The 15,732-nt window shown below is 39.1% G+C and overlaps 2 protein-coding genes across 7 annotated transcripts in view; one reads left to right on the forward strand and one right to left on the reverse strand.

The window, feature by feature from the left end:
- FKBP3 (FKBP prolyl isomerase 3) lies at positions 1-13,045 on the forward strand. The gene is made up of 7 exons (XM_062205207.1): positions 1-135; positions 2,337-2,438; positions 3,189-3,296; positions 7,862-7,997; positions 9,155-9,222; positions 11,085-11,182; positions 12,712-13,045. Exons 1-7 carry the CDS (start codon positions 28-30, stop codon positions 12,764-12,766), a joined length of 675 nt encoding a protein of 224 aa, XP_062061191.1. The 5' UTR covers positions 1-27; the 3' UTR covers positions 12,767-13,045.
- A 145-nt stretch (positions 13,046-13,190) lies between these two features.
- Positions 13,191-15,732, reverse strand: part of PRPF39 (pre-mRNA processing factor 39) — a 33,871-nt gene continuing 31,329 nt past the window's right edge. For 5 of the 6 annotated variants that reach the window (XM_062205200.1, XM_062205203.1, XM_062205202.1 and 2 more), the window contains 3 exons: positions 14,854-14,928; positions 14,542-14,662; positions 13,191-14,095 (listed from right to left, as the gene is read on the reverse strand). In XM_062205200.1, coding sequence (XP_062061184.1) covers positions 14,039-14,095; positions 14,542-14,662; positions 14,854-14,928 — 253 coding nt within the window. In that variant the 3' untranslated portion in view covers positions 13,191-14,038. Of the gene's footprint in view, positions 14,096-14,541; positions 14,663-14,853; positions 14,951-15,732 lie in introns of those variants that run through there. The other variant, XM_062205201.1, reaches the window with a different exon arrangement.

Genomic DNA, 15,732 nt, shown 5'->3' on the forward strand with positions numbered 1-15,732 from the left:
TCAGTGAAGCTGAGGCAGCGGGGGAAGATGGCGGCGGGCGTTCCGCAGCGGGCGTGGACCGTGGAGCAGCTGCGCAGCGAGCAGCTGCCCAAGAAGGACATTATCAAGTTTCTGCAGGATCACGGTTCAGATTCGGTACCAGAGGCGGCGGGGCGGCCGGGCTCGTGCGGCTGCGGGCGGCCTCACCCCCCCGGAGATGCCCATACATTCCGTATTCCTCAGTGCTCCCGCCCTCGCCCTCCCGTGGCCGGTGGTCGAGAAGGCCGCGGCGGCCTCGTGGGCCCCGGCCCCGCGCTCACGCCCCTCCGGCCGGGCCTCGTCGGGAGGGCCACAGATTTATTTCCCGGGGCCTGGAGGCTGCAGTCGTAGAATTTGAGCCCCACTGCGGGGATCCCTTAGTGGGGGCGGAGGTCAGGAAGAAAGAAACCCCGAGCTACGCGGGGTTGAGGCGGGTGGGGGGCAGGAATCTGGGTTTGAATGAAACCTCGGTCTTCCGGGGAGACGGGAAAGGATATGAAGATCTGCCTGGGAACAGTGTTGACAACTTGCATGTTGCACCAGTTTACTGAGTACTGGCGGTGAATGCGTGTGATTTTCAAAAACCAGTAGATTGTAGTGGTTTTGTTTTTTTTTTGTTTGTTTGTTTTGTTTTGTTTTTAAATGTTGACGCTTAAAATGACCTTTTCACCTTTTTTTTTACTTAGGGGACTTATTTGCGCATTTCTTTTGTATGGTGGTCCTTCATTGTTAAAAACGAACAGATCAAGAAATTTATTTGCCATTCCTCATAGCGTTTGCCCTGCATTTTTCAGCATAGTCTCCATCTTGAGTACCTATCTGTACTCACAAGTTATTTTTGTCAGACCTGGCTTGTTTGTCCTTTAGGAATAAAGATCATTCACGCCTTAAATTGCTGCCCTACTGTACACTTTGGTGTGTGCTTAGCCTCCTCCACTTGGCAGAAATGGAAGCAGCAGCCTGCAGTCTTTACAGTCTTTCTCTTTTTTTTAATTCTAAACTTGCATTTTAAAATTGTTTCTGGATTCTTCTGCGGGGATTCTTTCAGTTGTTTACACATGAATAATTGCCCAGGTCTCAGCACCTTAGATTTATGCAGTAAATATACAACATACTTAGAAGAATTATTCTCAGTGTTTGGGTATGTAGGGTGAAAAAGAAAGATGGGATTATTTTATCTTAAGCCAATTTGTATTTCTGTCGAAACAGAAGGATAGACATTATCATTAACATTGAATGGCTCAGTACCGCTTTCATCAAATGCTTGGCTTATAAAGACAAATCATCCCAAGTGGAATGTCCCAGCATGGGACAATTAATAAAAAATAAAATTAAAAAATTAAGTTTTTAAAAGTAATCATTTAAACGCATGTTTCCCAGTGATCATTCACATACATAAACATTTCCTAACCATTTTATTGTTCATAATATATCAGAGATGTTGGTATTTCAGATTTTCTTCTGGAAACCTAAAGAAATCACCAGACTGCTAAATAAATTTTACGTTTATTTAATCAACTATTACCTCCTTTCTCCAATCAGCCTTTATCATTTAGAACATTTCTCTAAGAGGGGGACACAGAAAACAAAGAGAAAAGTACAATCATGCTAGTTTTAGAGAACTGCATTATCAAAAAGTTTAGAAGATCCCAGGGACAGCTCTGAGAAAGTAACCAAATAAGGAATCAAGCAAAGCCTACATGGAAGAAAAGGGAGTGGAATAAAATAAGAAACAGAAAAGTTACCAAAATCCTTACGTTCCACGATTTTGAGATGAATATATTGTGGCTTGGTATTTCAGTTGAAGTTTCATCTGCCAACTTGGCTGTCTTATATTTGAAAAGAAACTGTTACCTTGGTCCCTTGTTTCAGGTCAGACAGCTAGGATGTTAGCCAGGGTAATATGACTCCACGCCTACAAATGCTGTGTTTGCCATAGCTCTTGCCTGGTGAGTGGTGGATGTCCAGTGTGACTGGAGGCACCGAGGGCAGTGCCAAGCAGCCTTCTGTAAGCGCCTGTCTGCAGTCACCACAGCGTGCTTGCTGTTCAAATGTTCTTTTCTGTGAGTTCTGCGATGAAAAAAGGTTAGGATGAAGGACTGCCTCCCATGCAAAGTACTTCATACAGTTCTAGTCTTATGAATAATCCTTAGAAATACTCAATTAAAAAAATTTTTTTTTGTATTGAAGTATGGTAAAAATACAGTGTTTATTTCATTCTGCATTAGTAGTACTTATTAGAAAACATAACTGCTGACATTAAAAGGTCATTTTTTAATTGAAATTATTTCTGACTAACCAGATTTTTGCTTTTGTAGTTTCTTGCAGAACATAAATTATTAGGAAACATTAAAAATGTAGCCAAGACAGCTAACAAGGACCATTTAGTTACAGCCTACAACCATCTCTTTGAAACTAAGGTAAGTATTATTTCATTCCATCAGCAAAACAACATTTTAGAACTTTAAATGCATTTATTTGCAGACTATGTTAGAGTCTTTGCAAAGACTCTGCAGTTTTTCTTAATCATAAGTGGACTAGCTGTCAAATCTAAAAGGCCTAGTATACAACGTGGCAGAATATTTTGGTATTTTGAAATGTATCAGATTTTTAAAGATAATTTTTTAGTAGCTTAAATTGGGAAAGCAAATGCTGTGAAGTTATAAATCCATTAGATTGCAGCATGACCATATTCCGCTGCATATTAAATGTGATACAAAAACTGTAAGCCCCATTTCATTAATGAATTTAAAGTCTGCTTCAGTTATAAGTTGAGCCTTAGACAAATTTTAAGAAATTCTCTAATATTTGATCATAATGAAATGACCATCTTCCACAGGAAAGAGACTTTATTAAGGAGTTGTTTGAATACTTTCCATGTCTCTCTGTCAGCCTTTCTAAAGGCCGTGATTCTCGTTTCAGAACTTACATTGTAAGCTGGCCTGAGGGTCATAATTTATTTATTCATTTATTTACATAATTTATTGATTAAAGTGTTTAGTGCGATTCTTTCTTTGTCCTTTGGCAGTGTTCTTAGACCAGTCATTTACCTTTGAGTTACATAACCTATATTCATTGTACAGATGTTCATTTAATTGGGCGGCTGAGAATCTAGATGTCCTTTCTAATTTTTAGATTGTACTGAATATGTTAGAACATTTTCCTTTCAGCGTTTCAAGGGTTCTGAAAATGTAAGTAAAGTGTCTGAGCAAGTGAAAAATGTGAAGCTTAATGAAGATAAACCCAAAGAAACCAAATCTGAAGAGACTCCGGATGAGGTTTGTATATAATACTTTCTTATTTTATTACTCATGATGTGAATTTAGGAATACTGTTTGCTGTACAGCACTGGTTTTTCATTGTGAGGGATAGTTCAATAAGTCAAAGACCATTTCTCTTAGGTGTGCTGGGATGGAATTAAGCCCCCAAAACTAATTATTTACATTAAGTTAGAAGCCTACCCCATAAAAAACTTCTGCTTTGTATTTAATATAGCCTGTGTGGCTGGCCAGACCTTCTGAGCTTTCAAAGCTATTTTAAGGTCTGATTATATAGCCAATTTGGCCTGAGTGAAAGAAATTTCCTATTTAAATATTTTTAGCTTTTACAATGTACATGGTGTCCCTGCCAATAGACTAATCCAGGTCTGACTGCAGGATGTGGGTTCATCTATCTCTTATCCAACCCAGGCTTTATATTTTGATACAAAAGTTAAAGAACCAGGTAATCATTTCTGCAAATGGACAGCCTTAGTAAAGCTAAGGACAGTTACTAAGAGCAGCCTTAGCATAGCTGAATTTTTAAATCTTGCCATTTCTTAAAGCTTACCAACTAAGCTCACTCATTGCTAGCAGCCTTAATATCAGTGATAATCTTTCTTTAATTTTTTTAGAATATTCATTTAATTTGAAAGAGAGACACAGATCTCCAACCTGCTAATTCATTCTCATATGCCTCCAGCAGCCAGAACTGCACCAGCCAAAGTCAGGAGCCTGGAATTCAACCCATGTCTCCCATGTGGGTGGCTACTTGAGCCATCACTTGATGCCTTCTAGGGTGTGCATTAGCAGGAAATTGGAATCCAGAGCAGAGTTAGAACTTGAACTCAGTCACTCCAATATGGGATACAGATGTCACAAGGAGTGTTTTAAACCACTATGCCAAACACCTGCCCTTATATTTTTTATTTTTTTCATTTTATTTGAAAGAGAAAGAGATTTTCCATCCTTTCACTCCCCAAATCAGGGCTGGATCCAGGAACTTGTTCATATGAAACCCATTTGCGTTTGCTAATAGGCTAATAGGTACTTAACAAAGTTATGCTCAAGCCCTCCCATAGGGCTGAGAAACAGGGTCCCTGTCTTCTGATATTGGCTAGAATCAGCAATAAATTTCTTTAGGCAGCCTTGAGTTTTCTCAGGCAGGTACTTAAAGGAGGAATAGGATCATCCTAGGAAGAAGACCTTGAGCTGTTTGAAATTATTACTGTTGTTTAAGTTTTAATAGGCTGAGACTGAGGCCTAATCAAGATGGGAGCTCAGAGGATCCTTGCTAGAGTTTGGTCAAAAATCTTTGTCAAATGGGTAGATGGTTTGGAAGATCAGGTGTCTTTTTTATTTTTTTGAAAGGCAAGAGAGCTTCATTTGCTGGGTCACTCCCCTAATGGCTGTAATGACCAGAACTGTGTCAGGCCCAAGCCAGGAGCTTCATCTGGGTCTCCCTCTTGGCTGGTAGGAGCCAAAGCACTCAGGCCATCTTTGATGCTTTCCTGGTACATTAGCAGAGACCTGGATCACAGTAGAGCAGTAGGGGCTCAAATCAGCACCCATATGGGGTATTGGCATCGCAGATGTCAACTTAACCTGCTGTGCCACACACCAACCCCACTTAGAAGTTTTTGAAAGTGATAAAATCCTAAACTAGGGAAATAAATTGAAAACAAAGTGTACATGTTTGACCACTTAGAAATATAAGATATGGAAGAAAAAACACTACTAGTACTTTGGCTTATTGAACTTAAGAACCAAATAGGTTTCAAATCCTTGTTATGCACACATACTCTTGGTGTCTTATGAAATTTGAGAACCAAATACAGATTTGGATAATGTAGATCCTTCACTGTATGATCTCAGAAACCAAATAGATTTAGGCAAAAAGGATATTTTTACAGTTACTTCAAATTTTTAACTCCCTGAGGTTTTTATAAAAATTATTTATTTGAAAGAGATATCTCATCTGGTTTTGTCCCCAAATGCCTGCAACATCCAGACCTGAAACCAGGAGCCAGAAACTCAATCCAGGTCTCCCAGGTGAGTGGCAGGGACCCAACCACTTGAGCCATCATTCTGTTCTCAGGGTGTGCATTAACACAAGCCTGGAATCAAGATCAGAGCTGGATTCAAGCTTACAATGTCGGTGACCCACATAGTGTCTTAACCTTGGCAGATCATCTTCTGTTTTCCTCATATACATTGGGTACTTCAAAAAATTTATGGAAAATGAAATTAAAATAAGTTTATTTTGGTACAAAAAGTTTTCAAATCCATGCATATAAAGAACTGCTATATGTTTGTAAAACTGCTGGATTTCAAAAGTTTCCATGACGCCTACATTTTTATTCCATTTTTCCATGAACTTTTTGAAATCTCCCTGTATATGAATTACCATTGATTAGATTAGCTTGTAGAGCAGTACTCACATCTTTAAAAAACTGATAGAGGCTGGCACTGTGGCCCAGCAAGTTAAGCCACTCTTACCACACCAACATCCCATGTTGGAGCACCTGTTCCACTCCCTGCTACTCTGCTTGTGATCTAGCTTCCTGCTAATGTGCCTGGGAAGGCAGTGGAAGATGGCCCATAAGTGAGTCTCTGCTACCCATGTGGAAGACACAGATGGAATTCCTGGCTCCTGACTTTGGCTACACCCAGACCTGGCTGCTGGCAGCCATTTAGGAAGTCGAGCCAGTAGATGGGAGATCTCTCTCTTTCTCTTCTCTCTGTTGCCCTGCCTTTCAATAAATAAATCTTTAAAAAAAAAAAAAAAAAAAAAAACCTGAAAATCCTTTGTTCTACAAATACCTTCCTCACCTTCTTTGTTCTACATATTTTCTCTTCACAAATTTTAGTGGGTAACTTCATTCATTGTATGAATAAACTGTCTTTTTTGTGGACAGGCAGAGTGGACAGTGAGAGAGAGAGACAGAGAGAAAGGTCTTCCTTTTGCCTTTGGTTCACCCTCCAGTGGCCGCTGCAGCTGGCGCACCGTGCTGATCCAAAGGCAGGAGCCAGGTGCTTCTCCTGGTCTCCCATGGGGTGCAGGGCCGAAGCACTTGGGCCATCCTCCTCTGCTCTCCCGGGCCACAGCAGAGAGCTGGACTGGAAGAGGGGCAACCGGAACAGAATCCGGTGCCCCGACCGGGACTAGAACCCGGTGTGCCAGCGCCGCAAGGCAGAGGATTAGCCTATTGAGCCGCAGCGCCGACCTGAATAAACTTTCAGACTCAAGGACAAAGTCAGTATCACTGTATTAATTTTAATTGTATATAATATAGTGCCAGCATTGTGGTACTGTGGGTTAAGCATCGCCTGAGACTCCTGCATCCCATATTAGAGTGCTACTTCAGTTCCTAACTACCTCACTGCTGATCCAGCTCCCTCCTAATGCGTCTAGGAAGCAATTTATGATGGCTTGAGTACTTAGTCACTACCACCCATGGGAGAGACCCAAATGGAATTCCTGGCTCCTGTCTTCAGCCTGACCAAGCCCTAGCTGTTGTGCTGATTTGTGAACTAGCAGGATGGAAGATGTCAATCTCTCTCACTCTGACTCTGCCTTTGAAATAAATATTTTAAGACATGTATATAGGCTGGCGCCACAGCTCACTAGGCTAATCCTCCGCCTGTGGTGCCGGCACATCGGGTTCTAGTCCCGGTTGGGACGCCGGATTCTGTCCCAGTTGCTCTTCCAGTAAGCTCTATGCTGTGGCCCTGGAAGGCAGTGGAGGATGGCCCAAGTGCCTGGGCCCTGCACCCGCGTGGGAGACCAGGAGAAGCACCTGGCTCCTGGCTTCGAATTTGTGCAGCGCGCCAGCCACAGCGCACTGGCCTTGGGATCCATTTGGGGGGTGAACCAACGGAAAAAGGAAGACATTCCTCTCTGTCTCTCACTGTCTAACTCTGCCTTTCCAAAAAAAAAAAAAAAAAAAAGACATATATAAAATAAAAAGTGACATCAATTATTGCTGTTGAAACAACTTAAATCTGTGAAAATGTAGAAAAGTAGAATTAAGTTTATTTGGTGCATAAGTTTTTGAAATTCTAGCATCTTTTTTTGTTGTTAAGAATTATTTATTTGAAAGGCAGCGTTATAGAGAGGGAGAGTCAGAGGTCTTCCATTCACTGGTTCACTCTCCAAATGGCCCCAACAGCCAGGGCTGGGCCAGGCAGGAAACAAGGAACTTTATTCAGGTCTCCTACATGGGTGCAGAGTCCCAAGCACTTGCACCATCTTCAGCTGCTTTCCCAGGCACATTAGCAGGGAGCTGAGCTGGATCCAAAGTGGAGCAACGGGGACTTAGCGCTCATTTAGGATGCTGGCATGGCAGGCAGCCACTTAACCTGCTACACCACAATGTTAGCCCCTACCATGGTTTTTCAAATCATAATATTCATTTTCTGTGAACTTTTTGGTCTCACATATGCATAAGTGACATTTTTTGTGCTAAATGAAACTTGATTCCATTTTCTACAGATGTGTTTTTTTTTTTTTTTTGAGGTAACTACTGTTCTGAAAGAAGGACATGAATTAATAACTGTTGGATTTTGTGGTTTCTTTTTTTAAGGGTCCACCAAAATATACAAAATCTGTCCTAAAAAAGGGAGATAAAACCAACTTTCCAAAAAAGGGAGATGTTGTTCATTGCTGGTACACAGGAACACTACAGGATGGGACTGTTTTTGATACTAATATTCAAACAAGTAAGTCTAAATGTAATATATTCTCTTTTGGGCTTAAGACATTGAAAAATATTTGTGTGGATTTTGTTGGTTGTCACTGTTTCCCAGATGCATTTTGTACCTGTGGTTTACTTGCACAAGATGTTCAGTTCACCTGTTACTGGATGGCTAAAGACCTCTTGGTCATTGGAAAGCAGAAAACAAAGAATTTTATTATAAATTTGGTGAATGTCTATTTTGGTCCATTATCTGATGCTGTAACAGAACACCTGATGGGATAAGTTACAAACGAGGTTTATTTTGGGTCTTTGTTCTAGAAGTTCAGGAACATGGCTTGTGCATGTTTGGGTTTCCTATTGAGGAACGTGTACTCCTCTATGTGTGGTACAAAATTGGAAAAGCAAGCCAGGGGGCACATGTGAAAAAGATGACATGTGCATGGGGTTGATAGAGCTGCTGGTATCAAACTTGCTTTTTAACAGTTCATTCTTGGGGTAACCAATCCAATCCCTCAAGGTTAAGAACTCAGTCTCATGAGAAAAAGTATTAATGCATCTTAATGAACAACCTAATTGCTTTTTACAGTGCCACAGTGGGGACTGAGCCTCAACATGGGTTTTGGTTGGGACAATCCATAGTCAAACCTTTTGATGTAAAAGGCACAATAGTGCACCATTTTGGTGGTCCTAACCTTCCACCATTGACCGTTTTTACAGCTAGAATTTTCAGGAGTTATCTAGCTTTCCACATTTTGATTTCCTTTTTAAAGATTTATTTCACAAGCAGAGTGACAGAAGGGAGGAAAGGAGGGGGTTAGGGAAGAAGGGAGGGAGGCAGTGGGATAGAGATCTTCTAACTGCTAGTTCACCCCCAAAATGGCCACAGCTAGGAGCCTGGAACTCCTTCGAGGTTTCCCGTGTGGGAGGCAAGGGCTCGAACACTACGGTCATCATCTACTGCTTTCCCAGGCACATTAGTAGGGAGCTGAATAGAAGTGGAGTAGCCAGAACAGGCACTCATAATAGGTGTAGCAAGCCACAACACACTGACCCCTTATTTTTTTCCAGGTGCCAAGTATTGCAATTCTGAAATCAATTAGACCACTGAGTTTTTAACATTTGGAACTTAATTTCTTAATAAAGAGTATATAATTAATTATAAGGAAATTTGTTTTACAGGTTCAAAGAAGAAGAAAAATGCCAAGCCTTTAAGTTTTAAGGTTGGAGTAGGCAAAGTTATCAGAGGAGTAAGTAAAAAGTTGCAATGAGTAGGTAGATTTTCTGGTACCTGGTACTTGAGGTATGGTGCTTGGGTAAGAGTATAGGATGGGATATAATGAAAAGTCTTCAAAGTCTAACAAACTGGGTGCTCTATTTCCTAGATCTCAGTTTCCCACCTAAAAAATAAGGGCAGTACTACCTAGGTCAAGTTTTTACAATATTAAATGAGAATAACAATCAGAATATAAGAGGAGTTTAAGTATTAGTTCTTTCCATGTCCATGCCTTTTATTTTTCTTCATAAAGTAATTCTTTTTCAGAATGTTTGGCATCTAAATTTGTCTTTTAAGTTTCTTATAAAGTATTATTTAGCTGTTGTATCACTTATGTACCTATAATGGAGAAAGATAAAGTATCTGTTAGGTTGATGTTACTCATAGAAGCGATTTTGTTTCTGTAGACTTCTCACCTCTCAACCTAGGCTTAAACACCAGAAGCATCTTTTTTACCTATCCTTACATGAGATTATAAAAGAAAACTTAAGTTACACTTACACAAAAGGAGAAAAAAAGAGGACTAACAGCTAATGTTTTCCTGCTAGGACCTCTCCATTGCTTGTTTTAGTAATTATTCAGAACATCAAGCATTGAAAACTGAAATGCTTGTTTTTAAGTCCAGCTATAAGAATCCTCTTTATCCTGTGGTTAAGTCCTGATGTATGCAGAACCTCAAACAGAAAATAAAAACACCTTGAATCTGCAGGTTTAGATACTTTGGCTGCTACCTGCTTTTTTCAGGCTGATAGCAATTATATATCAGGTTGAGCTACTTTTCTGTAAATTACTTGCATATTGGTCAATTTCTTCCAGTCTACCATGTTAATTTCTAGATGTGACAGATTTTTATCACTTGAGCTTTATATTAAATGATGCACTTCAACAGAGTATAATAGGACAACAGTAGTATAATGTATATCCTTAAAAGATGTTGATTTAACTCTTTTTGGCAACTGGAAGATCCAAATTTGGAACAAATGAAGATGTAACCAAGAAGTGTTTATTTTAGCATTTATTTGTACTTGATCTTAGCCAGAAGGCTGATTATCATTCATTTGAAAAGTTTTACATCTTTTAGATATTAGTGCTCTAACATAGTTTATTTACTATCATGATTCCACTTTTTTTTTTTTTTTTTAAAGATTTATTTGAAATACCGAGTTACAGAGAGAGGTAGAACCATAGTGGGGTGGGGTCTTCAATCCACTGGTTTACTCCCCAGATGGCTACAACAGCCAGAGCTGAGCTGATCCGACATGAGGAGCTTTTTCCAGGTCTTTCACACAGGTGCAGGGGCCCAAGGACTTGGGCCACCTTCCAGTGCTTTCCCAGGCCATACAGAGCTGGATCAGAAGTGGAGCAGCCAGGACTCGAACTGGTGCCCATAAGGGATGCTGGTGCTGCAGGCTGCGGCTTTAACTCACTGTGCCACAGCTCCCAGCCCCCATGATTCCTCTATTACAATTTGGTGATCTTCAGAGTACTTCTGAGTTTATCCCTCTAAAAATAAACTCTCAAGTCTACCCTATACAATAAAAGTGTAGCAATTATGTATGATGCTAGTAACAAACTGCTTTCCATAATGTTAATATGACATGTGAAGTTTACAGAAGTACTTTTACCTTTTATCACTTGAGTTTGAGTATCAGATCAAAAAATTTTGTAGTGCATCCTTATATTTTTTTCCATTGAGGGAACTGAAGAACTCATCCAAAGATATTCATTACCTTAAGATATACTGAAATCCAGTAACAGCATACTTTGAGCATATATGTAATGTTGACTGTAATTGGATGTATTTTTTGGAAAATATTTTATTGTTTTTGATTTTAGTGGGATGAAGCACTCTTGACTATGAGTAAAGGAGAAAAGGCTCGACTGGAGATTGAACCAGAATGGGCTTATGGTAAGAAAGGACAGCCTGATGCCAAGTATCCTTTTTTCCCTCTTTCATTTGATTTGGAAGCTAGTGTCTCGCTATCCTCCAGGTGTGGAAGCTGCTGTGTAGGATAGGCTCATCAGAAAATCTGTCTAGACTAGCTTCTTGCTACTGAGGTATGATAATGTGTCAAGACTTCCAATATAGGTAACAGTTAATATTGTCTATTGGAACAAAGTACTCAAGCTTAATGTGGAATCTTCACTTTCTTATTCTGGTTCTGTTTTTGAGACTTAACTATGAAGTTTAAGCTTTCACCTTTGAAAGGCAATTCTTAATATTTGAAAAACTGTTAGAAGTTAAAAATGCCCAATGCGTAAACTGAAGGATTCAGCTATAACTCATGGTAATTTTATGCTACAGTGTCATTTCAGATAAGTAAAGCTAAGAAGTGGTACACATGTTAGAGATTACCAGTTGTAAAATGAAGGACACCATGGGACCAACATCGTGTCATTAAGCATTTATTACTGATGACAGTAATTCTGACAGGTCCAGATTGTGAATGTTAAGGGGGGTGGGCAACAACTCTAGACCATTTAGACGAGACCAGACCAACAGCTAAGTAGAAAAGTGGACTGTAGCTGCTGTTTGGTTCCACTCTTGTTGCACAATATTGGGGGTGAGGAAGAGACTATAAAGTTTCTCAGTAGTCTTATCAGTTCAATTTATTTAGGCTAAGAAGAAAACTATTATATTCCTATCAAAATCAGAGGGCTAACTATGGGTTCCCTTTCTCCCACGTGGAGCATTTCAACCAATCTGATGCACATAAATCACATTCTCCCTTCTTTGAACTTACCTTAAGTTCATTTTATACATACACACACACACACAACCTCCTACAAAATTTTGATTTTGTGCAGTGTTATTTACCCACTATAGCTTTTATTTTCCTTTTTGAATATTTAGTAGCAGTCTTCATTAAGTGATGAGTAATTTGGGAATACTAGTTGGGCTTTTTTTTTTTTTTTTTTTTTGACAAGCAGAGTGGACAGTAGAGAGAGACAGAGAGAAAGGTCTTCCTTTTGCCATTGGTTCACCCTCCAATGGCCGCCGCGGTAGGCGCACTGCAGCCAGCGCACCGCGCTGTTCTGATGGCAGGAGCCAGGTGCTTATCCTGGTCTCCCATGGGGTGCAGGGCCCAAGCACTTGGGCCATCCTCCACTGCACTCCCTGGCCACAGCAGAGAGCTGGCCTGGAAGAGGGGCAACTGGGACAGGATCGGTGCCCCGACCGGGACTAGAACCCGGTGTGGTGGCGCCGTAAGGCGGAAGATTAGCCTACTGAGCCACGGCGCCGGCCTAGGCAAGTTTTATATGCATTATTTACAATCCCGTTTCATCACTGAAAACCTTTTTAGGAACCTCTAGGCTTGTATAAGCACACAATTGAACTACAAAGCTCTTCATTTGCAGTTGATAACTTATAACCAGTGTTTACAATTCTACTTTTAGACTAAGGTTACTGAAGGTACAGGAGAGGTACTTTTTATCAAATTGACCTTAACTTTTTCAACAGAATTCCACCAAATGCAAAACTCATTTTTGAAGTGGAATTAGTGGATATTGATTAAGATAGCCGTGCTTCAGATCTAGACATCAGCAACAATGCTAAAACATGGCCTTGACAAAACTTACGTAACTTGTTTGTTACTATTATAAGGGAAAACTCAACTGGAAAATTAAAAGTTAAAACTTGCTTACTTGATCTCAGTTTTTGAGAAATGCAACCCCCTTATAAATCCATGAAGTCTAAAGTATTTTACTACAACTATAAAGTGTGGTTAAGAACTTTTACTTAATGTTGTGAACTTAAAAGGCTCAATAAAAATTAATCCACTGTCATGATCTGACTGATTTGTCTGGTGTTACTCTATTAACATTCTGATTACATAATCAGAGTTAAGAACTACATCTAAGCAGAGAGTAAACCCTAATAAGACTGTTCAGACAGCTTTGTGAGGGACACTCATATAAATATCTTTAGGTACTTCTTTATGGTGAAAAGTAAAAGCAAAGAGCTTGAATGGAAGCAGAAAGCCAAAAGGTCTTAAAAGATTCTGGCAGGAAGACAATGAACTGAATTTGGGGAAAGTGTACTTCGAAACCACTAAAGCACTAATAGTGCTGAGCAGAATGGCAGTATTAAGTGCCCCCCAAAATAAACTCAAACAATTACTGGATGAGTCTTCAGTTTTATTACAAAAATGATGATCAGTTCGATCAAAATGAAAGCTTGCTCACAAGTTTTACATGAATATTCTAAATACAAAGTCTCCTGAAACATTTTTGATATGATTTTCATTTTTTAAAGGGATGCAAACATTTTTCCATTTTCTCACTTATAATCTATTCCAAGGCATAGTATTTTAATAATGTACCTCTGCCATCAGATCCAAATTCACAATTATAACTGAAACAGACAAACCACTGTCAGCAAAAGTTTAAACTGGTTGGTTTTTTACAGAGGAGGTAATTCCTTAATAACCAGCCCTTATGTTTTCAGAATCTTGTACTACACTGACATGATTTCCAGTCAGTTTTTTTTTTTCCTACCCTTAAGGCTATAAAACTCTGTTGCAAATGCTTTGCAAAAGAATTCTAGATCACTTAATGCAAAAATCAAAAAAATAGTTCTCCAATAAAAAGTAAATTTTATAAATGGTAGGAAATAGTATCTGTGGTAAGCTACTACCTGACTTTTCCCCTATTAACAAATCATGTTACACAGAAACAGGGAAGACAAGTTATCAAATACAACAAGTTTATACTATGTTCACATCCCTCGTTTAAAAAAAATAATTTTATACTTTTCACACACTCCATCTGAAATGTACATTTTGCCATCAGGTTGGAGGGGGAGGATAATACTGTCCATAATTCCAAGGATTCTGATAATTGTACTGAAAAGTAAAAGTAAACATGTTAGCATCCTAGAACTATGGCTGACTAACACAGATACAAAAACACAATGAAAGCACAGACATACTTAACCACAAAGTATATGTTCACTGCTGAATTCTAATATTTAACCACAAAAGATAATTTGGAACAAAAGCAGTGTTTTGTTTTTAAAATTTATTTATTTGAAAGAGTTACAAAAAGAGTGAGGGTGAGATCTCAGGTTTTGTTCACTCTCCAGATGGCTGCAGTGTCAGGGCTGGGCCATTTTCCACTGCTTTTCCCACTGGATTGGAAGTGGAGCAGCTGCGACATGAACAATCGGGGGCCCTTATGGGATGCCAGCATTACAGGCAGTGGTTTTAACCCACTATGCCACAATAAAGAAATCCTAACTTAAGCTTTTAACAACATTTATCAACAAAGAATTATAATTATATGGACTCACTTGATACCAGGCACTATAATTATAAGCAGCTTGATTTGCCTGTAAATCACCATCAATCATCTGTGTAGATGATGAAGTTGTATCTTCTGTGTGTGCTTTCTTCTCCTCTGGTTCTTCTGATCTGCAGAAAAGGTCAGAATGGAAACTTTCAAAACTACCACAGATGAAGAATAAATGTCACTTTTGTACTTTATTTTCATTATTTGAAAAAGTCAATAAAAGATATCACAGTTAAAACATACATGTAATACTTAAGGATACATCATTAAAGGTATTTCCACAATATAACTAATTCAGCAAGAAGTCACATACCCATTTTCTGCTTTCCTTTTTAAAGAATCCTGTTCTTTTAGGAGGGTCTGATGTTCATCATAAGCATTTAGAAGCCTAAGAGGCAAAGAAAAAAAATCTTCTGGAATACACAAAAACTACACTTTTTTAAGATTGTAAGTTGTGAAACTATAAATTTCTAAGTGGTTCATTCTTCATATATTTTAATACAACAATCTTAGTCCTAATACTCAGGCCCTCCTTATATTTGCAAGGGCTTACACAGTACCTTTGTGTTGAACCTCCAATCTATGCCTATTGTCAAATTCAAATGTGTCCTTTAGAGGGGCAAGCATTTGACCCAGCAGTTAAGACAATGGCATCTCACACTGGTACCTTGGTTTGTTACTTGGCCCCCATCTTGATTCCTGCTTCCTACTTGTGCAAATCTTAGGAGGCATCATGTGATGGCTCAAATAATTGGGTTCTTACCACCCAATTTGGAGACCTGGACTGAGTTCTTGGTCTCATCTGCTGCTGGAGAGAAACACTGTATGGGGAATCTGTCTCTGTACTGTATATGGTAGAAATGGTTGTTTTTCCATTCAATTATTGTTTATAGCCAGTTTATGTTCCCACTAAACCAGGATCTTTTTGCTTTAAAAAAAAAAAAAAAAAAACTATGCAGATTCCCAAATTCTTTTGCATTGAAATTTATCATTTGATAACATTTTTCCACAAACATTTTAAAGTATGCTTGTATAGTACATGAGGTACTTAAGAGCAGAGACTCTGAAGTAAGTTCTAATCCCAACCCCACTATGTGATGGCTAAGTGATCTTGGAAAAAACTGCCTAATACCTTTCTTTCCTTTGTCATCTATTAAAGAACAAATAAATATTCCTCACATTGCTATGAATT

The sequence above is a fragment of the Lepus europaeus genome, chromosome 11 (genome assembly GCF_033115175.1).
Source record: "Lepus europaeus isolate LE1 chromosome 11, mLepTim1.pri, whole genome shotgun sequence".
Classification (NCBI taxonomy): Eukaryota; Metazoa; Chordata; class Mammalia; order Lagomorpha; family Leporidae; genus Lepus; species Lepus europaeus.